Source organism: Hippocampus comes, unplaced genomic scaffold (assembly GCF_001891065.2).
Source record: "Hippocampus comes isolate QL1 unplaced genomic scaffold, H_comes_QL1_v1.1 scaffold174, whole genome shotgun sequence".
Taxonomy (NCBI): Eukaryota; Metazoa; Chordata; class Actinopteri; order Syngnathiformes; family Syngnathidae; genus Hippocampus; species Hippocampus comes.
In genome coordinates this window covers 5,977,695-6,001,971 of record NW_017805983.1, presented here as the reverse complement: position 1 = coordinate 6,001,971, position 24,277 = coordinate 5,977,695, and the positions used below count along the sequence as shown (strand labels likewise).

The window sequence follows — 24,277 nt, the reverse complement described above, 5'->3', positions numbered from 1 at the left end:
TACTAATAACTACCGTATTTTCTGCACTAAAAGGCACACTGGATTATGAGGCGCACCTTCAGTGAATGGGCTATTTTGTAATTTTTTTCATATATTGGACGCACTGGATTATAAGGCACGATCTACAGTGCATCCACTAGATAGAGCTACGCTCCTTCTGTTCGACTGGAGAGGCGTTCATGACCGCCTCAGAAAAACGTAAATTAACGATTACTTCAATGAAACTACGAAAATTGAAAATAATGCATCAAAACAGAAAATCAAGCGAGGAAATGACAAAACAAAATTCTATAGCACCCCTCCAGAATTTATTTTGGCATTTCCTTGAGCGTAGCTCCAACAGATCAGATGTCAGTAAAATCTAGGAGACCGGGCTGTCTCAGAAATGTTTGTTATTTATTCCTTTGTGGACTGTATTCACAAACGAGGAAATCACAAAATAAATTATGTAAGGGGGCTATCGAATATATTTTGTGATTTCCTCGCTTGATTTTCTGTTTTGATGCATTGTTATCAATTTTTGTTGTTTCATTGAAGGAATCATTAATTTACGTTTTTCAGAGGCGGTCATGAATGCCTCTCGAGTCGAACGGAAGAAGAGAAGGATTTGACTTGCATAACACATTGACCCTCGACACCGAACACGTATGTCCCGGTGCTATGCTTCAGTTCGGCGCAAAGACTCTCTTCCTCGATCAGTAATGAAGAACTTTTTGGGGCTGCTGCGCTCTGCGCCGTCTCACACGAAAGAGAGAGAGAAGGGAAATCTGACGGCCACTCTGCTGATTATTGCGGGGAATATTCGGCACAAACACGAGTTTGCACTCAGCGATATCTGTCACATTTGGCAGCTCTGCGTTCAGCGTTTGTTTGATTGAGACACAAGATATGCGAACTTCAACTTGGAAATTGCGATGCGAAACCGCTTATTTCGAGCCTTAAGTGCTATTGCCAACTGATGGATGTTCTTTTCGACTTCAGCACATCCTTGCAATTCATCTCGTGCAATCACTGCCAGAGTTTCAGCTTCCTGTCGCTCTTCTTTATCTTGCGCCGTTCTCAGGTGACAACGGACCTCTATCAAGTGCTGGCGAGCAAAGGCTATGTGCTGGAGTGTCGTGGGGTGGTTAAGGTCAAAGGTAAAGGGGAAATGACAACCTACTTCCTCAATGATGCCCCACCCAAAAGTTAGCAGCCGCGGCAACAGCAGGTGGCTACTGCAGGGACACAGCACCGCTGAGTGAGGACTCACAGAGTGAGCAAATGGCTACAAACAACTGGAAACGCCATCACTTGAATCCCAAGTCAGGAGGGGGGAAGTGTCAGACTTTCAATGGAAACATGTACTTGAAGAAAGACAAATGTCTGATTTGACGGCCTTCGTGGCACATCTACAACTCGAAAGACTGCCGTTTTTCTCATGTCAAGCCTCTGTCAGGCTTCTTGAAAGATGCAAAGTCTGTTTATTTCAATCAACGCCTTTTAGCCTGTGTCAAAAGAAGATTTTGTGCTGTACATAAGGCTACTTTCTTTTACGTCTTCATTTTGCTTTTTACATGAATTAAGAAGAGGTACTTGTGTCTGAGTTCCGGATGAATTATTTATTACAAGCGTATTGTGCAAAAGGTCCTTTATGAAGAAGTGTGACGGCATAAAGCGCGTGCACAAATATCCAGTTTACTACACGACAATAAGTGTGTATGTACATGCCTATTTGTGGACGAATATATGTACAAAATGAGGAGGACTCTATTGACCAAAGACGAAAGTATTTACTAAAAGCAAGGCAAGAGATGTTACGGGATCTGTTCTGGCAAAAGTCAGCAACGTTTGTTAGGCCTGAACCTTGTGTCTTCTTGCCTAGCTGCTGGCAGTAAAGACTGCTTCATTGTTTTCGTAAACTATGTTTTAAAAACAAACAAACAAAAAATTATTTATTTTTGTCTGTCATTCCGGCAGCAAGGCGCATCCGCTCTAAATTATTATCGTGCCCTCAACCTCTAGATGGCTAAAGACGACAAAGGATGTTTTAAAGAAGGCTGCATTTGAAATGTCTATTTTTCATTTGTGCTCTCTGCGGAGTACAAGTAGCTTCCACTGGGTTTCAAGCGCTTGTTTGACAACATTATTGGTTGTTTTTTTAGAGTTGGAGCCACCACTATCCAGCTTGCTAAAGCCGTAACAGTATGTCAATCCCTCCTTCGCCTTTTGGAGGTGTACCGGTACTTTTGGTGCAAATAGAAATTGTCAGCAAAGCCGTTCCGAAGGAATCGGGGAGCAAACTTTGGATGTCAGCGCAGCCTGATTTAAGAACAAGACGAAGGAAAGATATCTATATTGTTTTGACTGAATACTGTGCTTTGTAATCCTGGAGGGGCAAAACTATTTTCACTGTGAGGTTTCTATTCTACAGCAAAACTGCTTTCTTGCCAAACATAACGCTTTGAAGCATGTCTTATTGTGGTACCTTCAGTTCAGTTTTGTTTGTTTTAATGTAGGGTCATTTTTGCCACTTCCGTATTCATCGTTTGTATATTCTTAATGTTTTGATGACGATGACGATGATGATGAATTCTAATGCTTATTATGATGATTCCATTCCAGTGAAAAAGGATCAAAGACCAGCACGCTTTCTTGTTCAACGTCTGTGGTGAAGCTGAAGCTCACGGGTAACAACTGCAGCCAATGAATTTAGTCATTCAAACGTGATATACTATACAGTATTTCCACTGGCCGTCGGTGCGATCATGTACAGCAAGTAATAACATGGCTGCGTTGCGTTGGCTCACATAAGCATAGCAGCAAACAGGTTTTTGAAAGATTCACTGTGCTTCTTCTTCTTTTCAATTATTATTATTATTTTTTTAAATGACACTCCTGCAGTATTGTAAATCTCAGTCGGGCTTTAAAGTGATGTCTCCTTTCCACACAACTCAACAGAGAACAGAACATACAGATATTTCCTGGCATTATACCACTGTGTGGTGAGTGTGGGGGTGGGGGGTGGGTTAAAAGGCAGCACATATTTGGTCAGGATAAATTTCTTCAGTTCATGTATTATTTTCCCAGTCTTTCAGCAGCATTTTCGCTGACGGCTGAGTTTGATTGCCTTAAGTTCATTGATGACATTTATGAGAATAACGCTATACAGGAACTGTGCCTGCTGGCCCTTTCTGGACTGCCGATGGCGAGAAAAGAATAAGGGCTTGTTGAGAATATTCTCTGTGCAACAGCTCATCATCACCCACCATTTTTTTTTTTCTGCCACAAGCAAAAGCCCTGACTCGACTCTTTTGCCGCACTCGACGGCCGACAAACAGTTTGTACCAAAGCCAGCTCATGCGACCTTGCGCTTTTGGTCCCTGCTTTGTGGCTTTGTGTTGTCAGGTGTGGCAGAGGTGCCAGAAGAAAGCAATGTAATGGACAACAGCAAGTAACGAGGGAACTGTGACCAATAAAGAATGATTCGTCTTAAGTTCATAGGCTTGCCAAGCGTTGATAAAAATGTGCATTGTATGTATTTATTTCTATTGGCTGTCCATGGACTTATGTTAATTGTTCAATGCTGGGATGTTTTGGTGGAGCAGGAGGAGAAGGTTGTCCCCACACAACTGAAACAGTATTTTTGCTCAGGCCTGACAAAGAACCTTCTGTGCTTGTTTTGTTTTATTTGTATTTTCCCTGAGTTGGTGGAGCTGGGTGGGGCGTTTTGCGTCGAATGGCAAGAGTTGAGGACTGACAAAGAGAAAAATAAAATTCCCCCTTGAAGAAAGAAAATTCAAATGGAGATCAATGGCTCATTTGTATGTTTTCACCTATGTGCCGATATGTGCTGCATAAATGTATTAATAGTGATGGAAAATAGAAGGGCATTCTTAAAATGTTTTGTCATCGCAGCATTTTATGATGGGCCTACTTTGGGCGTGTTTATTCACACGCCTTAAGGGATTTAAAAGATGATCGGAAGAAGTTATGTTTTCCGGCAAGAGGGGTGGGGGGCAGTAGCCTTGAGTCAAAAGTGACTTCACAGGTAAACTAAATTTGCCCTCCTCTAAACTTTTGAATTCACACGTGCGACTTTTCAGTGTTCCGGTGCCTTTTGCACAATTTCCTGGTTCAGTTAGATTTGGTATTCAAACAGGCCTTCAGACATCATTCTGTTCACAGTTTGACACCATCAGATCAAGAGACCCTAACCATTTAGCAACAGTAGCCTCGTCAATTGCAACATTTCAAAGAGGATGTGCTCAGAGGGAAGTGGCCACTGAGTGCAAGAGGACCGGTGTTTCCCACTCCCATTAGAGTGCATTTACGGTTCATCCTTAAATTTCACCCACAAGTAAAATAGCCGTGATGTTTTGTGAGTATTGTATGAAAGGGCTTTACGGGAATCAATGTTAGCTACAGCACTTGGTCACCTCCTTCACCAGGGTGAAATGTTGCTGGCTAGCCTGCAAGTGTCTTCTTCGTCTGATCATGCGATAGACTGCAATGGTGGAATTTTGGACTGAAAAAGGACAACGTTGGCAAATAACATGTACTCTGGTTTCCTCCCACATTCCAAAAACATGCATGGCACGTAAATGGAAGACTCTAAATTGTCCCTAGGTGTGATTGTGAGCGTGGATGGTTTTTCATCTCTGTGTGCCCTGCGATTGGCTGGCAACTGGTTCAGGGTGTCCCTCGCCTTCTGTCCGAAGACGGCTGGGATAGGCTCCAGCACGTTCGCGACCCTTGTGAGGATATTTGGATTAGAAAATGAATGGATGGATTTGTGTTCCTAATAGGATCAGTTTTGATCTGAAGTCACGGTATAATAGCAGTTCTAGTTGACATGATTGAACCGGTCAGGCAGCTTTTGGACGCATACACGTGAATACACAAAAGTGAGTAAACCGCCCATCCCGCTTTTAGTGTGCTGAAGTTTTTATACCATTCATTGTCTCACTGAATTTACTTTACAAGTGCAATTATTTTTGATAACGAGTATCTTGGAACATATTGCAATTAGTGTTGAGTGGGATTTGAAATATACTGCATAAGGCAAGCAGCTAAGGAAGAACAGAAGCTATAACAACAGTCAACCATCCTTACGTTAACTAAGTGTATAAGGAAACACTGTGAAATTCATTTCCTCATTCTTGTCAGACTTGTGCTGTTTCCAAAAGGAAGAACTTTAACCCATTTGAAGATTTATAATTCTGCTTTGGTTTTAGGCTCCTCCTGGAGGCATGAAAGATTGCAGACAGAGATTTTTTTTTAAGTCATGGTTCATTTTTGTCACATACTTGTGGCTCAATTTGGCCTTTTTGTTGTACTGTATTTTTTTTTCTAAATGTCACATGTAACAAAAAACAATTGACACTGCCATTCAAAAGGAAACATTGGTAAAACCACTGTATCTAACACATTTGTAGATGGCAACAGAGTGCACCAGCCATTTGGAAGAAACTGAAGGAATTGGAAAAATGGCTGGCTTTCATGTTCAGACTTCTCCAGCCCGGGGTTGTCTTCAGTAGAACAGTGGAACACTGTTTGGAGGGTTTACACGGGATCAGTCCTTGCTAGACGTGAAGGGATCAATTTGCTGCCATGTTTGGTACGGAAGTAGGCTGCTTTTTTTCACTTGGGAAGAATTTCTTCTTTTCTGCCTCCAATTTCCCACAAATGTTCAAAATCATTTACTGAACAATGGTACAACATTTTTAAGGTTAGAAATGACTGCTACCTTCTTTTCAGCTATTCCAATTGTCCACCTGAATGAAATCCAAGGAAAACCTTTACTAGCATACGAGTTGTGGGCAAGAACTGGTGAGATGGTTGAGATCTAAACTACATGTTTTTCGCCTTTAAATTAATCTCCCTGGAGTCTATCACACCTTTCCGGAGCTTCTCTGCCATGTCTCAATGCACTCTTGGAAGGATTTTTCCAGGATTGTCCATCTCTGTATTAAAATAAAGTGTAACTTAAAAGAATTGTAAAGGATTTATTCAGCAATATTTTTCAGGTGCCCACGTAACTGTGGCAGGGTTGCTCCAAACCCAGCAGAATATATAATAAAACCAAAAATAGCTCATAAAAGTAGTACAGTTGATGATTTTGCTCGAATCGAATTATATGATGGTTAAATTCCTGTTTTTCTCGAAAACACCCATTCATTTTCTAATCATCATTACCATAAACTTCCACGTCTCATGCGCGTGGCAAGAGCTCGCGTGTACGCGCAGGTGGCGTGCTTGTGCTGCACATTGTCGCCCCGCCCACTAGCTGGACCGCGACGTCACCCCGCAGCAATGGGAACTCGAGCGAGCGCTGGTGAGTTCCTCGCAAACCAATAACATCGCCCAATTCCGCCTTGTCACTTGAACGGGGAAGTAGCGCATCGTCCCGGTTCGCTGGCGTTTTTCGTGTGTACAGTATTCTTCACACACAAACTGTGTTCTGTTGTGGTGCGTTTTTCTTCTTGACAACGGGCACGTAAGTAACACTTTTATTTCCGTTGAATAATCTTTTTTGGGGGGGAGAGCTCGGCGCCGCTTGCTAGCTTGGAAGAAGCGGCTTGTGTTGTCATAACAGCACGTGAAGCTAAGCACTGATGACAGGGCGCTTTCGGTCCCTGGCTGCCCGTTGCAAAATGCCTCTCCGAAAGTATCACAGGCAAACATTACTTCGTTTTGCTTTTGCAAACCGCCGCTAGCGTTTCATTTCGCCGTTGAAATAATAGACGGAGAACCGAATCATGGACTCGAAGATTTGACGAGTTGGGTCATCTATCAAGGTGCACGGCGGAAAGGTTGATCCCCGCTTAATAGGGGATTTAGTAGAGGATTTGACTAATATCCTTATACTGTAGTTTGTCTCGGGCTATTTGCGGGAGTTGTACTCACTGTGGAGGATTTTTTAGCACGTTGAGCCTCCACCCACGTGCTCTCGCTGTCTTTTGTTTATTACTGTTAAACGACGTCTGATTTGATGTATTGATCCAAAGCGACAAAGCTGATGCCAAAATAATGATGCAGTAGTCCAGGAAGTACTGTAGAACTTGTTACTTGCCACTCTAAGTGGTGGAATTTCCTCCACCTGCACTTTGAGTGGAGAATAATTGGACGAGGAAGTAATTTTGCACAATACACCCTTCGCCAGAAATGACGCATTCCCATGGCATATTACATTATTGTCAATGGGGGGTTAAAATACTCACAATGTTTAATAAAGTGCTAATGTTCTTTCTACTTTTTGTTTTAATACTTTTCCTTAAGAGGACTCAAGAAGTGTTCCACATACAGTAGTTCAAAAACAGTACACTCTGTATAAATTGCATTAAAAAGTATCTGGTAATAGTTGAAGTAGGGATTTGAGTCATTTATTTAAATACATTGTGTAAGATAAAAAGAACAGACTCTGAAATGCACTCAAGTGCAAAAGTAAAAATTAATGTACATACAATACTCATATTGACAACTAGGCACATGGAAAAAAAGGGACAACACTTTGGTAGCAAACCATTCTTGGAACCAAAATCATCAATCAATTATCTTAAAAGGCACCGAATTGGGAATATCTTGCTTCTCCAAATCTGTTGCATCAGTCATTGTCATTAATGCTCTCTGGTTAACATTTTTTCAGGTTGCTGCTGTTCCTGCTTTTTCTGCCTTAAGGAGCCGTGAAATAGTATTTGCCCCCTTCCTGATTTCTGTGTTCTTTGCATATTTATCACACACAAAGATTTCAGTTGTTCAAACCAATGTTTATGTCACACAGAGACAACCCAAGAAAATACAAAATACAGTTTCTAAATGCCATTTTATTTAGACTAAAAAAATAAAAAATCCAATTAAAAAAAAAAACCTTTCTGACCCTCTGTGAAAAAGTAGTTTCCCCCTAAACCTAATAACGGGTTGTGGCACCTTTGGCAGCAATAACTTAAATCAAGCATCTGCGATAATTGGTGATGAGTCTTTCACATCACTGTGGAGGAAATTTCACCCACTCTTCTTTGCAGAATTGCTTCAACTCTGCCATATTGGTGGGCTTTCTGGCACGAACTGCCTGTTTAAGGTCACACCACAGCAGCTCGATTGGATTCAAATCTGAACTTTGACTCGGCCACTCCAAAGCCTTAATTTTGTTTTATTTGAGCCCTTCAGAGATGGACTTGCAGGTCTTTTTTTGGGATCGTTGTCCTGCTGCATGATCCAAGAGCGCTTGAGTTTGAGGGTGCAAACTGATTGTCGGATGTTCTCCTTCAGGATATTGTGGTCAACAGCAGAATTCATTGTCCCATCAATCACAACAAGTTGTTCCTGGTCCCGAGAAAGCAAAGCAGCCACAGACCATCATACTGCCACCACCAGGGTTCACTGTTGGTATAATGTTCCTTTTATCCAATGTTTCCAATTTTTACTCCAGACGTAACACGCCGCACAGCTTCCACAAAGTTCAATTTTTGACTCATCAGTCCACAGAATGTTTTTCCAAAAGTCTTGAGGATCATCAACATGTTGTTTGGCAAATGTGAGACAAGCCTTTGTGTTCTTTTTGCACAGTAGTGTTTTTCACTCTGGGAACTCTTCCTCTGGATGCCATTTTTGGCCTGTGTCTTTCTTATGGTAGAGTCGTGAACACTGACCTGAACTGAGGCCAGCGAGGTCTAGAGTTCGATGAGTGTCGTTTTAGGTTCCTTTGCAATCTCCTAGATGAATCGTCATCACGCTCTTAGTGTAATTGCAGCTGGTCAACCACTTCTGGAAATGTTTGCCACTATTCCCAGCTTTATCCATTTGCGGATAATGGCTCTGACAGTGGTTTGCTGAAGCCCCAGAGTCTTGGAAATGGCTCTGTAACCTCTTCCAGACTGATAGATTTCAAGTTTTTTTCCCTAATTTCTTCGGCTCATGACATGATGCGTTTGTTTCTTGTGATCTTGTAGCCTACCTCACTTTGTCTGGCAGATTCTATTTATGTGATTTCTTGATTCAACAAAACTAGTGTGCGAGAGCAGGGGTGCCCATTACGTCGATCCTGATCTACCGGTAGATCTAGGACTCGTCCCAATTAGATCCGAAAGGTGTAGAGGAGAAAAAAAAAATTTGTGTGTCTTTGTACATGTTAGTAATATATTTTTGTGTTAATGCACACTGCACCCTAATCATCCTATCAGTCTCATTTTCCCAAAGAAAGATTTTAAAAATAAAATAATGCATATAAATCTTTAACCTACGGTGGCGCATGACTACGTCAGCGCAAGTTAACGCTCAGCAGTCTGCAATTGCAGCTTGTGAACAGAGCTGTTGCGCTATATCTTTGATCGTCATTATTCTCATTCAGAGTTTTCTTCGTGTACAACTCACCGAGGGCACGGGCAAAGAATAGGAATCTAGAGGGCTAAGGGAAGCACTTTAAAACGGTACGTGTGAGCTACGATAGTCAACAGGCTGCAAAAGTGCCTCACCAACAGGCTGCAAAAGTGCATCACTTGGTTCCGTGTTTGGCTTCTCATCATGCCGCACGTGCGTGCGTGCGTGCGTGCGTGCGTGCGTGCGTGCGTGTGTGTGTGTGTGTGTGTGTGAGTGCGCGTGCGCGCGTGAGTGCGCGTGCGCGGTAAGGGGCGATCCGGGGAGGTTGGTTGAACGAAAAGTAGATCTTGGGTCCAAAAAGTTTGGGCACCCCTGTGCTAGAGTGTTGCCTGTGAAATTGAACTCAGCTTTCCCAGAACTGGCGTTAGTCACAGTTACATTGTAATGTAACATCCATCCATCCCTTTTCTGATCCGCTTCATCCTCACAAGGTTTGTGGGGTGTGCTGGAGCCTACCCCAGCCGTCTTCGAGCAGTAGGCGGAGGACACCCTGGACCGGTTGCCAGTCAATTGCACATTTGACAGTAAAGTTGTATCCAATCCAATCCAATCAATCGTAGGCCACAGAGTACCACAACCATCCACACTCACACTCACACCTGGGGACAATTTAGTGTGTTCAATCAGCCTGCCATGCATGTTTTTGGAATGTGGGAGGAAACTGGAGTACCCGGAGAAAACCCATGCAGGCATGGGGAGAACATGCAAACTCCACACAAGAAGGCTGGAGTGATGTAACAAGGGCGGCAATTACTTTTTCACATAGGGACAGGTAGTTTTGGATATTAGTTTTTATTTTATTGATTTTTTTTTTGTGCCTTAAATTTAAATTGGCATTTAGAAAGTGCATTTTGCATTTCCTTCGGTAGTCTCTGTGTGACATTAAAATTGGTTTGATGAGCTGAAACCTTTTGTCAGTGATAAATCAGAAATCAGGAAGGGGACAAATACTATTTCACACCACTGTATATGTCATAGAGATTTTAATCAATCAAGATCTTAAGCATAGTCGACTTGAACTCTTTTTAATGAGGTCTTTTTCTACTTCATGTTTTCATCAAGGGAGGTTAAAAAAATCCTATGTTGACAAAGTAAGGAGTGGAAAGTACAACTGAGTCTTAATGTAGAGACCAAACAACAACATCAGCACATAAGACTACATAAACTCTTTTTTTTGTTATCAAATTCCACTTGCACTCTTCATGTTTGGTTTATCAAGTGAAGAAACGCTGTTTTTAACCTTCCGTCCATTCATGCCTTGTCCCCTTTATTTTCTATTTTGTAGAGAAAATGAGCAACATTCCCCTCTCACGCTCCGAGGTGTTCGGGGAGCTGAGGAAGGAGCTGCACAACGATCATGAGTTCCGACATTCCGACGTTCATGTATTTATCATCATGGGAGCCTCGGTGAGAACTGAAGTGTGGCTACAGCTGTGTGTCCCTTTACAAATTAGCTGCCTGTTCAATAATTGGTCCTGGTTTTACGGGTGGAACTGAGACGTGAATTCAAAATAATGGCATTGATTAGATTACGAAAGAAGACATTTCTAAGACACAGCAAGCGAAGTGGCTAAAATCTCCCGTGCAGACCACCATGGCCAGTCCATATTTTGTGTGTGTGGCAATCACTTTGTGAGCGGTAAATTTGTTTACCTTTGAAATCGTAGTGATAGAAGAGATTATTTTATATAGACCACAATAAAAACAAGTAATGCTAAATTATTAAATTATTAAATTATTAACTACACTGCAAGCCGCTTTGTTTTGAATTAATGAGCAAGCTCGCGAGCTAGTACAAGCTAGCTAGCGGACGAGTCCAGTGTTTGTCGAAAGCTAACATCTTGAGGCAAACCCAAATCACAGATATTCATATAAGCAATTAATAGCATTCATGGGCTGGGCCGGTCCCTATAACGGGAGTCAACTATCCAGTAAATAAACAAGTAGTTTAAATAGAATGGTCCAGCTTCTGATCAGATTGATGATCGGTTATGTTTTTTTTTTAAACTCACTGATCCAAGATCAGCTCAAAAATCCTGATCATGTCCAGTCAAGCCTAATTATAATGCCTACTGGATCGGGAAATATAATTTTAATGATTAACAGATGCTTTTCAGATCTGCATTCAGGTAACCACTTCACTACAGGATAATTATAAAAATATAATGCAGTATATGAAAATCAACATGAACAGTAATATCTTTTTTTTCCATTCCTATATATGCTTTGTTTTTTTGATGCAGTTATAGCTGAAAGAGGAGCAATTCTAAGTCTCCTTTCACCTGACATATACAATATTTGTTAAATCACTGTCTAATCTATATTTTTTTTCTTTTAAATACACAAGACCATATTATTAAAATACTGTAGGTTCACCTGGCTCTTTCCAAGATGGATTAGTGGACATTTTGGTGAAACAAAGCATTTAGATTATGTCAGCACAAGTGATACTGTTTGAACTTGTGCCAAAGGCATCTAAAACTTATTCCCCTTGCATTACCTCTCGACACATACCAATCCTTTAAAAAGTATGTTGTAAGTCTTCCAAAAATACTGCAGTCATTGCACATGATCTGATTGAGGAAATGTTGAAAGTGATTTCACCAAGCCCCTTCAAGCAAGGGCTGCACAGTAAACCGAGCTTTCAAAAGCATCACCTCTAGGTTCCTCTTTGCTTCGACTTGCTGTCCATTCTGCAATGTCACCAGGGCACCTGCCATCTATTTCAACACACACAAAAGCACAGTTGACTATTTTAACACAGGAAGTTGGAACACATTCTTACCATTTCAGATTGCTAAATTCTTAGCAGCAAAAGTGAAAAGTGGTCTGTGGTGCTGCTCATTCATGAATGGAAGACTGATCAAAGGGTAGGAGAGGCGTGATTTACTCCTGAGCCCCAATTAACAGACAAAGAAATAGCAGTGAAAAAAGCATCATCAACCATGATTTATCAGACCACTCCCACTCCACCCTTTTTTCACGAGTTGTTGCTTCATCACCAAGTCCTTTTGCCAATTTAACAATGAACAAGGCGTATTTGAAGACGTGTGATTCATCTAATTTTTATATTATTTGTGTAAATTGTGCAATGCTGAAACCAAGGCCAGAGCCGATAACTTGATGCCGTCATCCAAAGACTTGGAGCAGCTTTCATGACAGCTGATGCTGCTTCGCCAAAAACACTTGGGATTACACTTGTCTGCTCATTGAGCTGGGATCTCATGAGATTAACGTACAATTTATGTGATGTCAACATCATCATGGGTGAACTCTTAAGTTTTGTTTAGCTTTGGAAGCACATTTTTCCAGCCAGTATGAGTTGAACTCCAAATGGAACTGCTGTCTGAGTGTTGGATTTGAGTACAATATGACAGAATTGTAAAAACTGCTGCCACCTGCTGGCCACAAGAGGAAGATGAGGAAGTGGATTTAACTGAGGTTGTGACGCTATGAAATGAAACTTGGCTCGTCATTTTTTTTTCCGACACTGTCAAGATTCATGCAGTCAAATGAGCAATTAGTCTGTCGGTGCACACCCAGTACATATGCATATCATTTCTCTTGCTTTGTTTGCACTTGATTGAGGTGTGGTGTTTTTGACATGTCAATGGCTGTCAGCAAAATACTTTCAGGTCGCTACAATGGCAGATCAATGGAACAGCTGCTGTATCTAATTTAATGGCATGCATCAAGCAAAATTCTGGCATCACCATCCATTTATTTATTTTCAGTACCACTGATTCCTGTTCGGCGTTTCAGTTGCCCTTCAACACAATATTTCAATTATTTTTGGATTTGATGCAACGCTTATGTTGGATATGTTGAGTTGACATCAATAGTGTGCAATTCATCGTTTTCAGCATCAACCTTTCATTGACACTGAAGTCGTTAAGTATTATTCTACCCACTTTCAGCAATTTCCTCTTTGCTTAAAAGAATTTGTTTTGTCACCTGTTTTCCTTTTTGGGCATTGAAGAGCTGTTTGCTGTTGCGTTGTGTTGTTGCAAGTCATTATTTTGTTCAGCAGGGTGACTTAAATAAGTTTGCAGGGAACCTGTACAATATTTTAAAATCTACCTGTGTTTGGACCTGCAGGGTGATCTGGCCAAGAAGAAAATCTACCCAACTCTGTGGTAAGTCAACTTCTGAGCTTGAAAAATTCCTCACATGTATTTATATTGCAAATAGTGATGCCATGTACTATTCCACTGTTGACGAGTACTTCTAGAGGTACTGAGTCACTTCTGAAAGTTCTCTTCCAGGTGGTTGTTCAGAGACGGTCTCCTCCCAGAAAAAACATTTTTTATTGGCTTTGCTCGCTCTGACCTGACAGTTGACGCTATCAGAACTGCGTGCATGCCATACCTCAAGGTAGTAGTGCTCTTTCAACACTTTGCAAGTCCCCTGCCTGTGATTAACTGGTATCACCCCCCCCTTGTTCATCTCCTGACCTAGGTGGCAGACTCTGAAGCAGATCGGTTGTCAGTCTTCTTCAGCAGGAACTCATACATAAGTGGCAAATATGCAGATGATGATTCCTTCTCCAATCTCAATAAACACCTTCTCACTCTGCCGGGAGGATCGGAGGCAAACCGGCTCTTCTACTTGGCTCTGCCGCCCACAGTCTACCACGATGTTACCAAGAACATAAAGCAGCACTGTATGAGTAAAATGTCAGTCGACGCTTTTTTCCCCATATCGCTTGCCGTGCGCTAGTGTATGGATGGATGTTTTGAAGAAAAGTTTCGCAAGCAGGCGGTAGCCGACCTGCTTTCATATACTGTACAGTATGCTAGAAGCTCAGGTCTTGGCTTGGATGTGAATGATGACTTGCAATGATGCCCCTTCTGTTCTTTGCAGAGGCTGGACCCGAGTGATTGTAGAGAAGCCGTTTGGACATGACCTTCAGAGCTCTGAAGAGCTGTCTGCTCACCTCTCTTCCCTCTTCTCAGAAGACCAGATCTATCGTATAGATCACTATCTAGGCAAAGAAATGGTTCAGAACCTTATGGTGCTTAGGTAAGAAGTTAAAAAAAAAGAACCAAAAAAAAAAAAAACAGGGATTTGTGTATACTTGAAAACTCTTTAATTAGGGACTGTCACACACACTTTTGGAGATAATACACCATGAGATATGCAAAAACTGTAAACCGGACGTTGCACCAAAACGGAATGCTCCCTTGCATCAAACCAACACAATAGCTGGATGAAATATTGTGCCTTATCTATTTTCTGTTTTGATTTACGCTCTCAGGATGGTGTCTGTGGTAGAATTGTGCTAGCTTGTTGAGTGGGTCCTAATATAGTATATGACTCTGTTACATAACTAATTGAGGTCACCAAAATAGCTGAAAAGCAATACAGTCCTACATTAGGGTCTTTCCGTGCCAAATCATCCAGTGGGTTTAACCAATCCAATTTTAATTTTGATGATTGTTTTTGTACATATCTTAAATCATTTGTATGTTTCAGAGAAGATTTGAGAAATTACATTTCATGGAAAAAAAAATTGTTCGGGTCATCTGATCCACAAGTGCAATTTCATGGTCAAACTCAGGGTCAACAGGCTTAGGTCATATATGCACCAATCTTTTAAATGATTGTGCATTTGGAATCCTTGTAAAATTCTGTTTCCAACAATACCTGTTTTGTGAAGATTGACCCAATAGTTCTTGAGATGGAAGGCTGCCAAAGCCCCTTTTTGCCGAACATCTTCAAATTTGGTAGCTCGCACACCCCTGCTCAGATTGATCTAAAATTTGAGATTTAGTGTTGTGCCATCACTATTAACAAGTAAAGCAAGTTTCATTCAAATCAAAATGCGCTTGGTTAAATTTTCCAGATTTTTTTTTTTGGGGGGGGGGGTGATTTGGCCTCGAATGATCCATCACTGCAAACGATAACCACAGTAATAAACTGTTAAATCAGTACCTTTCAGAATCGGAACTGTGTCTTATGTCCTAAATGATGGCAATAGGCATACTGTGTAAAGGAGCTATTTAGATCTGGCAGAATTTGTGATCATGTGTATCTGTTCTTCAATTAAGGAATTACTTTCAAATGCTTCTCTTTCAGCTGACTCAGGGTTGAGGTCCCTGCCAATATCATACAAGAAACCAAACATGGTCATTCAACAAAAGAAGCTTGTTGTCACGAACAGCTGTGTTTTCGTCTGTTGTGCCGCTGAAGGACACTCAACTTGCTGTGGTTACAGATTTGGAAACCGTATCTTTGGCCCAATCTGGAATAGGGACAGCGTGGCCTGTGTGGTCCTGACATTTAAAGAACCTTTTGGCACTCAGGGAAGAGGAGGCTACTTCGATGACTTTGGAATCATCCGGTGAGTGGCCAAAATTGGAATTACGCTGCAGTTAAATGCTGTTGACCAGGAGGAGAAGACTTGATTCGGCCACATGATCAGCTGTCTTAATCAGCGTGATCACGTGCAGCGGGGCAGGCGTTGCAGCTTCCTTTCTGTGATCTCCTGTCCTTTTTCCTGATTAGAGATGTCATGCAGAACCACTTGCTCCAGTTGCTGTCTTTGGTTGCCATGGAGAAACCAGCCTCCACCAGCTCTGATGATGTCAGGGACGAAAAGGTACAATGCTCTTTCTTATCGCTACAAAATGGGATTTCATGAATTACTCTTTTGATGTGTTTTTCTTCTTGAAGGTCAAAGTGCTGAAATGCATCAACCCAATTTTAATGTCAGATGTGGTGCTGGGTCAGTATGTGGGTGACCCAGAGGGCGAAGGAGATGCCAAGTTCGGTTATCTCGATGATCCCACAGTTCCCAAAGGATCCACTCAGTCCACTTTTGCCACAGCAGTGCTCTATGTGCACAATGAGCGCTGGGATGGTAAAGTTGGGTCGCCCTTCGGAAAACCTCCACAACACCAAATCTGTTGCTTGCACTTAATCGGATCTAAGTTGCAACATTTGCTACCTCCTCAGGCGTTCCTTTCATCCTTCGCTGCGGAAAAGCTCTAAACGAGAGGAAGGCCGAGGTTCGGCTGCAATTCACAGATGTACCGGGGGACATTTTTGGAAATCAGTGTCGCCGCAATGAGCTGGTGGTCCGTGTGCAACCCAATGAAGCCGTCTACGCCAAGATGATGAGCAAGAAACCTGGCGTGTATTTCAGCCCTGAGGAGACAGAGCTGGACCTCACTTACAAGAGCAGATATAAGGCATGCGTTCTCGACATTCATTGGGCTGCATGGAAGGCTAGCACACATTATAAATAGGGGTTCGACCTGTCAACACATAATCATCCTTGTTTTTTTTTTTTGTAGGATGTGAAGCTACCTGATGCTTATGAGCGTCTCATTCTGGACGTCTTCTGTGGGAGTCAGATGCACTTTGTACGCAGGTCTGTAGCCGTCGCCACTTGAAAATTATTGTTGGATCTGTTAGGTAGGATTAACGGTGCCTACCCAAGCAGTTAATGAACCTTAAAAATGGTACAAAATTAAAAGCTTGTCATGTTTCTACAGTGATGAATTAAAGGAAGCCTGGAGGATCTTCACTCCGCTCCTTCACCAAATTGACAAAGAGAAGCCAAAACCGATTCCTTACACATATGGAAGGTTAGTGACATTGTTTATATCCTCAATTGGAAGTAAACATCACAAACACATTTTGACAGTCCCCCCCTCCTCCTTCTAGCCGGGGCCCAGCAGAAGCAGATGACCTTGTGAAGAGAGTTGGATTCCGCTATGAAGGCACTTATGTATGGGTGAACCCCAACAAACTTTGAGCTATGCAGAGTTTAGGGAGTAATTAGGTTGGTAGGATAGTTTGAGGGGTGTGCCACATTTGAGCCACACCGTGTCCCAACATGCTTTTACAGAGTGATGTTTTTCTATACTGTGGCTCAAGTTATTATATCTCAGGAAAATAGGTTATTTGTCTGAGCCACTGTATCAGGTGTTCAAAAGAGTGAGGAATTTACCCAAGCTGGCATCATGACTTTATCCCACTATCTGGTTGGTTGTGGGGAACAGGTAACTTATTTTGGGAACAAAACAAATTAAAACCAAATGTTTTTTTTTTTTTTTTAAACACATAAGTCTGATAAACTGGCTCCCTAGCTCGTCAACTGTCACATTCAGCAGTCTCAAACTTTACCAAAAAGATGGTAATGTAAAACATTACCGCATGAAGTTCTGTGCACAAGCAAAAGTCATTGTTATGATTGTATCACCACAAAGCTTTGATTCCATTCTTTTTTTTCTCCACCTTCTCTCCCTGTGATCAGAAGATTGCCTCCTGCAAATAGACACACGGGAGGATGCTGATAGTTTCTTTGCAGCATTTTTATTGGAATAGTCTTAAGTGTCCTCTCAGGTGAGAAGGCAAGCGCTCTCAACTAGCCTCCCTCTGATTGCATTCCCTTTTGTTTACATGTTCAGACTTATTCAAGTTCATTCCATATTTTAGATGTAGAAAAGCGAAGCAGGTTTCCACATCTTTGAATGTCCTTGTAATGACCAACTGTGTACTGCTCTGTTCTGCACAGTCATGTAATGCTAGCAATACTACTATATCTACATACGTAATAAAACTACTTTTGCTTCTTTATGAATACGTTTCACGGTAGAAGTTTTATTCAAGCGCTATATTGTAGTTCCAGATAGAAATATCCATTGTAAACTTACTGCAGCATTTGCTACACACCTTTTGTATCAATTTTTTTTCCCTAAATAATTCCAGAGATTTTCTTTTAACGAAACATGCAAGTATTTTAACCACCAGATTTCCTGCTTTGGTGCTGAGAGTAGCTCTAACTTGGGTAAAATATTATTGTACTCTTATCACTACTTGTTAGATACGCTGGGTATGTTAACGCAGGTCAACAGTAAGCCAAACTCAAATCTTCATGAGCTAGGAAACTGAGCATCTTGCTCCGTTATTTCGGTCGTCTCGACAGCGTACAGTCAACTGTGACATCAGCTCGAAGAAAATGTAGAGTGAAAAGCCATTGCTTTCGAAGGTGTACAGAGGGAATGTTAACGCAGGAGGACCAGTTAGAACAACCACAGTTAGGCTTTCTGCAGCGACTCATCTGACGAAACGTTTGCTACACACAATGCATTGCGTTTACTGATGGAGATTTTAAACACAATTACCTCTTACATGGAAAAACATTAATTATGTTTCAAATCAAGAAATGTTATGAACCCCCCTTTTTTTTTTCTTTCTACCTTTATGAAATGCCGTGAAACTTTTTCTGTGGGCACAACAATTATTCCACCAATGTCAACATAGCAATTTATTCACAAATGACAAATGTTGACATAGCATTAAAAAATGCAAGCTCTTAGGCAGTTACGTGAACAAGTGGACGGACATTTCAGAAGTATTGGGTTTGCACGATTAGGTGCATTAGCCAAGACTTAGAGTAGCAACCGTGCATTCTAAGGCACTTGCGTTGAGTAAAAACAGTTGCTGTGCGTTATCAATACAACGTACAAGACAAGAAATGATTTGCGGACACTAAAAGCTACTAAGACATGGGTTACATTCTGATCAAATAGCTTCCGTTAATGGACAGGTATCAACTGGACGGCATCATTATTACGTTGTCCATATCTGCTGGATATTCGAATTTGAATTCGTGCTTTTCATGCCCCCACAAACATTATACAATGTTATGTGAAGGGCAGTCATACTAAATCCAGTCGAGTCACTGTTGACAGCCTCCTAGTGGCGGGAGTCAAGTATGACATTTAGAGATCCTGATTTCTCCTCTGGCATCACGACACAAGCAAGAAGAAAACATCGCGAAACAGAGAAAAAAAATCATCTATCAAGCTTCAGCATGGTTTCATGAACTGAAAAAGCACTTTAACCTACGGTGAAGGACAAAATGAGTGACTTAAAAACAACTGTTATGCAGCGTCTCCATGGAGTGATCACGAGGGCCACTGTGTTGGGTCACAGCTGTAAAGTGACTGGTCACAGCAAGTTTTCGGATGAGTAACGGATGACGTGGTAACGTTCTCCATGTAGAAGGCACTTGGTCAGTTTGTTTGACTTTTACATGTGCTCTGGATGGTTTTGTAAGCAGCTGATAAACTCTGTGACTGGATGGCCCTGGTAGCAGATCTGATAGACTGCATTGAATAGTGGGAACCTGGGGGAGGAAACAGTTTGCGGTCAGTGGAAAAATTAGGTGGACTGACACCATTTGGTTCCCCCAAGTTGGGCTGTGTGTTTTGATGCTTGGCTTACTTGTCAACCAAGTTTTTGTGCTTGAGGATGAGATAGACCTCAGCTGCAGTGGCTGGTCCTTGCAGCTTTTGACCGTTCAGCATCTCTTTCTCCAGCTCCTCAATAGACTGACCAAGAGAGAGAACATGACAGTGACATCTTATTAAAAATTCAGAGAGGGTCACACACTTGAGGAGTGTTCCTCCCACTCACCTTTCCCGTCTTTGCAAAGGCCTCGGCGACCTTGCGATTACGGCCACCGTAGCAGGTTGTGATGAGATCCGCAACGCCGCAGCTTTCCAGGAAGGTTGCAGAGGACACAGGCCCGGCAGTGCAGAAAATGCGGGCAAATGCGATCATCTCCATTAGTCCCAACCGGATCACTGCCGCTTTGGTGTTGTCCCCGAAACCCAGACCATCACAGAAACCTGCCCCGACGGCAACGATGTTCTGTAGGACATGGAGAGAAGAAAAGCTATTTCCATGAAATTCAGCTTCTCTCATCAATATTGCACAATATACCAATACTATCTCATGAATTCATAGGCGAATGAAGCAAACAGACCATTTCAGAGTCTGCTGGAACAAAGGAATGACTTTGAATAAGATCTAATGGTATTATGGGTACATTTTAGCATCACAGTCACTGGCCATCAAAGTTTGTCTAAACAAGCCATTGCCATTTTCTGTGACAATTATCTAGCTCGATGATGCTGCATGTAAAAATATTACCCCATAAAGCCCACATAAACAATGAATACAAGTTAAAAAGGCACATTTTTGGTAGTCAATGGCTTTATTCATGCTCACCTTTAACGCTCCACAGATTTCCACCACATCATGCTCTGGCACCACAGTCACACGGAAGTTGCTGGTCTGCATGAGTTCCTTTAGAAGAGCCCCATGGTTTTCGTTCTTGCATCCTGGAAGATGAAAACCCAGCCATAAGCACTTATTCATTTCTTTTTGTAAATGATGCATGATAACCTTTGTGCCGACATCTTTTGTTTTTTTTTCTCTTGAAGCAATTTTCTCAACAGTATCACCAGAGTTACTAAGGTTCTCCTCAGCTATGGGGTGGCTTAAAACACAGCCACAGGCTGTCTTAAATGTTACAAAAACTGCGGGATGCGAGGCCAAACCACCCCCGTCTGTCTCACCCTGTCTCATTTAAACAAGGAAATAAAAGGCACATTTTACAATAACCTGTACCGAAAAGACAACAAGCTTAATTTAGAACCTACAGTGGCAAGAACACGTTCTTCATGTTACTTTAAATGTTTTACAGAGCTCCCTGTTTTGTGTCTCTTGGAACAGAGCTGCTGTAAAACTTTAGCCAGAGGCTGTTAGGGATAGTCTCCTTCAAATACTCTCCAACTCTGAAAGACATTCCAAATTGAAGTCAATTCCAAAGCAAGCATACAGAGAAATTAACCTTGAACCAGCAGGTATTGATTCAGCCCTATGCAGTGCCTCTCTCTAAAATATAGGTGGTACGGAAAAACACAAATGCAATAAAAATACATTGACCTAAATCTGCATGCCTTCTGATTTGTCATGAAATAGCGCTTCAATCTGATTTTGACAACCACACACAGTATATGCTACAGCAGCTGTGGTGCATTCTGGCATTTGTAGTGGTTATGGGGTGGACGGTAACAAACGCAGTAGGGCGAGGCCTGAAAAACAAGCTTATTCCATGCAATAAATTAAGACTAACCAATGGTAGTCTCACAAAACTTTTCATCAGCTACTTCGTTGGCAATGTTGGCCCCCATCAGCACACTCATTGCAATGCCAAGCTTCTCCTGGATTACATCAGAAATGAGTTTAAGTCCATCAGGCCCCTCGTCAACTCCCTAGAAAGAAGCAATCACATACAAATGTTATTGTGTATTCACATCATGGCCCTTTAAGAGCATGACGTCAACTGTGAAGCCTTCTTCAGATGAAGCAACGATACCGCAAAATCAAACCTTGATTAGAGATATGCCCAGTGCATCACTCTTTATCTTGCCCTTCATGGTGTCGCAGGCTTTGCCAATAAACTGGTGCGGGATGACAAACACCAGAATGTCTGCATCACCGGATGCCTCCACCAGGTCTGGAACTGCCAGCTGAAGAGAAATGGCAGCATGGAAAGAAGGTCTGGAACTGCCAGCTGAAGAGAAATGGCAGCATGTCAGAAAATGTCATTGATGCATTTCTATGTGTGATGTGCGATAATATTCTTTGAGGGACCACGAGGACAAACACGGAGCCCGATAAGACCTTAGCATAAAAGGGCATATAGAAATCATATCCATAGGAAGTATAACATGCATACTAGCAAGCGTTGCATGCAATAGCAGAAAGGCCAAAGCGACATTACACAAACGTTTTGGTAAATGACAACAAACCAACATGGGCTTACCACATTTGCTGGTAGCTTGTGCCCAGGAAGGTACTTCACATTCTCATGGTCAGTGTTGATAATTTCAGTCAGTTTGCGCCCATGCACCAACTCCTCAAACACCCACATTTTTACCGTGTTGTCAAATTTGGAATTCCGAGCGGCGTTGGCACCCACTATCTTGGCAATGGCAGAGCCCCTGTGTTGTTCATAATGTTTGGTTAGTTTTGGACTTGACCCCAAAATATATTACAGTCACATTCAAATTCGGTTGGTGTGAAGGATGCGATGGCACTTGGTTGTGTGTGTTGAAAAGAACTTGAGAGTCTATGAATCATTTTAAAGGTGGTGACACACTCCATGTTGTGTCATATAATTATACAGATTTATAAAAACTTCATTGCAATAACTATGCTGTTCTTTTGCATGCTATGGAAACAGTACATACACATACAGTGTGCCTTCTGACAGTGGACAACGTAAGCAAGTCTAAATTTTGCGTGCCTTCAGTGTAGAATTACACAAGAGGCTAAGGAATACTTAAAAATGTGGTTTAATAAGATTAAGTGGGATTTAAACAATGATTCTCTATCTATCTATCTATCTATCTAATGTTCAGCTACTGTACGGGTGACCAGCCTTTTTAAAACTAAGAGCTACTTAGGCACCGATTTATACGGAGGGCGATCAATATGAGACACACTTCTGAAATAATACATTTACTCAAATTACCTTTAATTACATAGGTGATATTCACCTGTGTAACGAGTAGATACTCATCATGTTGATTTTTCATAATGTTGATTACACTGGTCAACAATTTTTTGTACATTTTTTAAAATTAGAGATGCAAGTAAACTTTTCTAGATTACTTTTTGAACTGGTTCCAAATTTCCCCGCATTTTTTTCTCTAGCATATCAAGTTTTCATAATAATAATTATATAACAATCACATAATGTCTAAGATATTTATTCATTATAAGTTAATGGTTAGGTTCAGCAACAAGTAGAATTATTCTAAACATCATAGTTATAAATTAAAATGCATGGTTAAATCTTCAATGCTTTCAAAGTTTTTTTTTTTTTTTTTACAAATGAAAAATGAAAATATCTAAAAAAAACTGATGTGCTACATAACAAGTGGACATTTTAAAAATCAGTATCAAAAATACATTTAGGGACACAAATACATTTAGGGACGCAAAAAATTGCAAAGTTCCATCCATTTTTTTAGTACATGCACAGGCTACTCACGCGATAAACGGATGTCATGTATCATGTTCAAGATATTGTGGGGAAATGCTACTGTAAGACCATGACTCAGGGGCTGAACTACCAGCTATAATGGGTTTTTAATTGGATTCAAAAAAGGAAACGCATAAATCCTTGACTCGTTGTCCCATTTAGTATTTAGTCACTATATTGTCCACGTTAAGTTTTATTTTTTAAAGTGATCGCCCTCATAACATCGCATTAAAATAACGCCTCCATTGCATATATGAATATTTTATTGAGTTCTTACACGTAATTTGTGTGAAATGTATAATGTATTTGATCATGTATGACTGTATGAACGGGCCGTGACGTATGACGTTATACAGCAGTGAGCGTCAGATGCCGAAACATGACGCACAAACTCAAAACCACGGCGTGTTAAATATAACCGAAAGCGGATGACAGCCGTTGAGCTCGTGCACTCCTTTTGGGGGTGTACCCCCAAAAGGACGACAGAGCCATTTGAATGCTGAAGTAGCATCGAGAGCTCAGCGAAGCAAGTGCTCTGCGAAAAGCAGCCAGTTAGCTAGCCGTTTGCCAGTCGATAATGCTAATTTGACTAGCATAAGTAGCACCGGAGAACACCGGAGAGATGGCCACGCGTTTTCAACATCAGCCCTATCCAGCACCCTGCCTGCCTCCCTCGCTCTGTGCACCTTGGAGCGTTGCTGCTGCTGCTGCTACTACTTGCCAATTTCCAGATCCGATGATGCAGACTTTCTTCGCGGCTGCCATGGTGAAAATGCGAATCGATGGGTGGGTGAGTGAACTCTTGATGAGGTTACGCAACGTTCAAGCAGCTGCTGCCTGCCAAATGTGCCGATGTGGACGCCGAGCCTGTCGTGTTATTGGCCCACGCTAGGGGAGACTCCGGCCCGCCCATTGCAATCGACGCTCCAACCCCGCTCGGTCACTCATTCATCGAGCCGATATGGGGTTAGTGAGTTCCAAGGAACTCGGGGAAATGTCTCCTTCACACCTCAACTCACTTATCCTTATTACCGGAAATCGTACTGTGCTTGTCACAATCACTCA

General features: G+C 41.7%; 3 protein-coding genes across 7 annotated transcripts in view; 2 read left to right on the top strand and 1 right to left on the bottom strand.

Moving 5' to 3' along the window:
* LOC109528542 (adenylate cyclase type 6-like) overlaps positions 1-3,783 on the top strand; it is a 34,936-nt gene extending 31,153 nt beyond the window's left edge. For both annotated transcript variants that reach the window (XM_019891294.1, XM_019891295.1), the window contains one exon: positions 1,064-3,783. In XM_019891294.1, the coding sequence (XP_019746853.1) occupies positions 1,064-1,192 (129 nt within the window). In that variant the 3' untranslated portion in view covers positions 1,193-3,783. The remainder of the gene's footprint in view (positions 1-1,063) is intronic.
* Positions 3,784-6,279: 2,496 nt separating this feature from the next.
* Positions 6,280-17,943, top strand: LOC109528552 (glucose-6-phosphate 1-dehydrogenase). Of its 4 annotated transcripts, none has more exons than XM_019891325.1 (14): positions 6,280-6,316; positions 8,251-8,367; positions 10,643-10,764; positions 13,456-13,493; positions 13,623-13,731; positions 13,816-14,033; positions 14,221-14,379; positions 15,575-15,700; positions 15,865-15,958; positions 16,033-16,219; positions 16,315-16,550; positions 16,656-16,732; positions 16,857-16,949; positions 17,029-17,943. In XM_019891325.1, exons 1-14 carry the CDS (start codon positions 6,295-6,297, stop codon positions 17,117-17,119), a joined length of 1,689 nt encoding a protein of 562 aa, XP_019746884.1. In that variant the 5' UTR covers positions 6,280-6,294; the 3' UTR covers positions 17,120-17,943. The 4 variants fall into 4 exon arrangements, with proteins under 4 accessions (XP_019746884.1, XP_019746885.1, XP_019746886.1 ...); XM_019891327.1 differs by lacking the exon at positions 6,280-6,316 and adding an exon at positions 6,323-6,478; XM_019891326.1 differs by lacking the exon at positions 8,251-8,367.
* Positions 17,596-24,072, bottom strand: LOC109528568 (glycerol-3-phosphate dehydrogenase [NAD(+)], cytoplasmic). Its single transcript, XM_019891358.1, has 8 exons — positions 23,934-24,072; positions 21,989-22,166; positions 21,552-21,692; positions 21,296-21,434; positions 20,386-20,498; positions 19,789-20,025; positions 19,597-19,703; positions 17,596-19,498 (listed from the first exon to the last, which is right to left on the bottom strand). The coding sequence occupies exons 1-8, from the start codon at positions 23,975-23,977 to the stop codon at positions 19,402-19,404; spliced, it is 1,056 nt and encodes a 351-aa protein (XP_019746917.1). The 5' UTR covers positions 23,978-24,072; the 3' UTR covers positions 17,596-19,401.
* Positions 24,073-24,277: the final 205 nt, after the last annotated feature.

Excerpts from the sequence above, each read along its gene's own strand:
- LOC109528552 (XM_019891325.1), top strand. The coding sequence starts at position 6,295 with ATGGGAACTCGAGCGAGCGCTG. Across the intron at positions 14,034-14,220 it reads CAGCACTGTATGAGTAAAAT|AGGCTGGACCCGAGTGATTG; the intron begins GTCAGTCGACGC and ends TGTTCTTTGCAG. Across the intron at positions 16,551-16,655 it reads CTTACAAGAGCAGATATAAG|GATGTGAAGCTACCTGATGC; the intron begins GCATGCGTTCTC and ends TTTTTTTTGTAG.
- LOC109528568 (XM_019891358.1), bottom strand. The coding sequence starts at position 23,977 with ATGGCAGCCGCGAAGAAAGTCTGCATCATCGGATCTGGAAATTG. Across the intron at positions 21,435-21,551 it reads TGGGCATATCTCTAATCAAG|GGAGTTGACGAGGGGCCTGA; the intron begins GTTTGATTTTGC and ends GCTTCTTTCTAG. Across the intron at positions 19,704-19,788 it reads CCTTTGCAAAGACGGGAAAG|TCTATTGAGGAGCTGGAGAA; the intron begins GTGAGTGGGAGG and ends TCTCTTGGTCAG.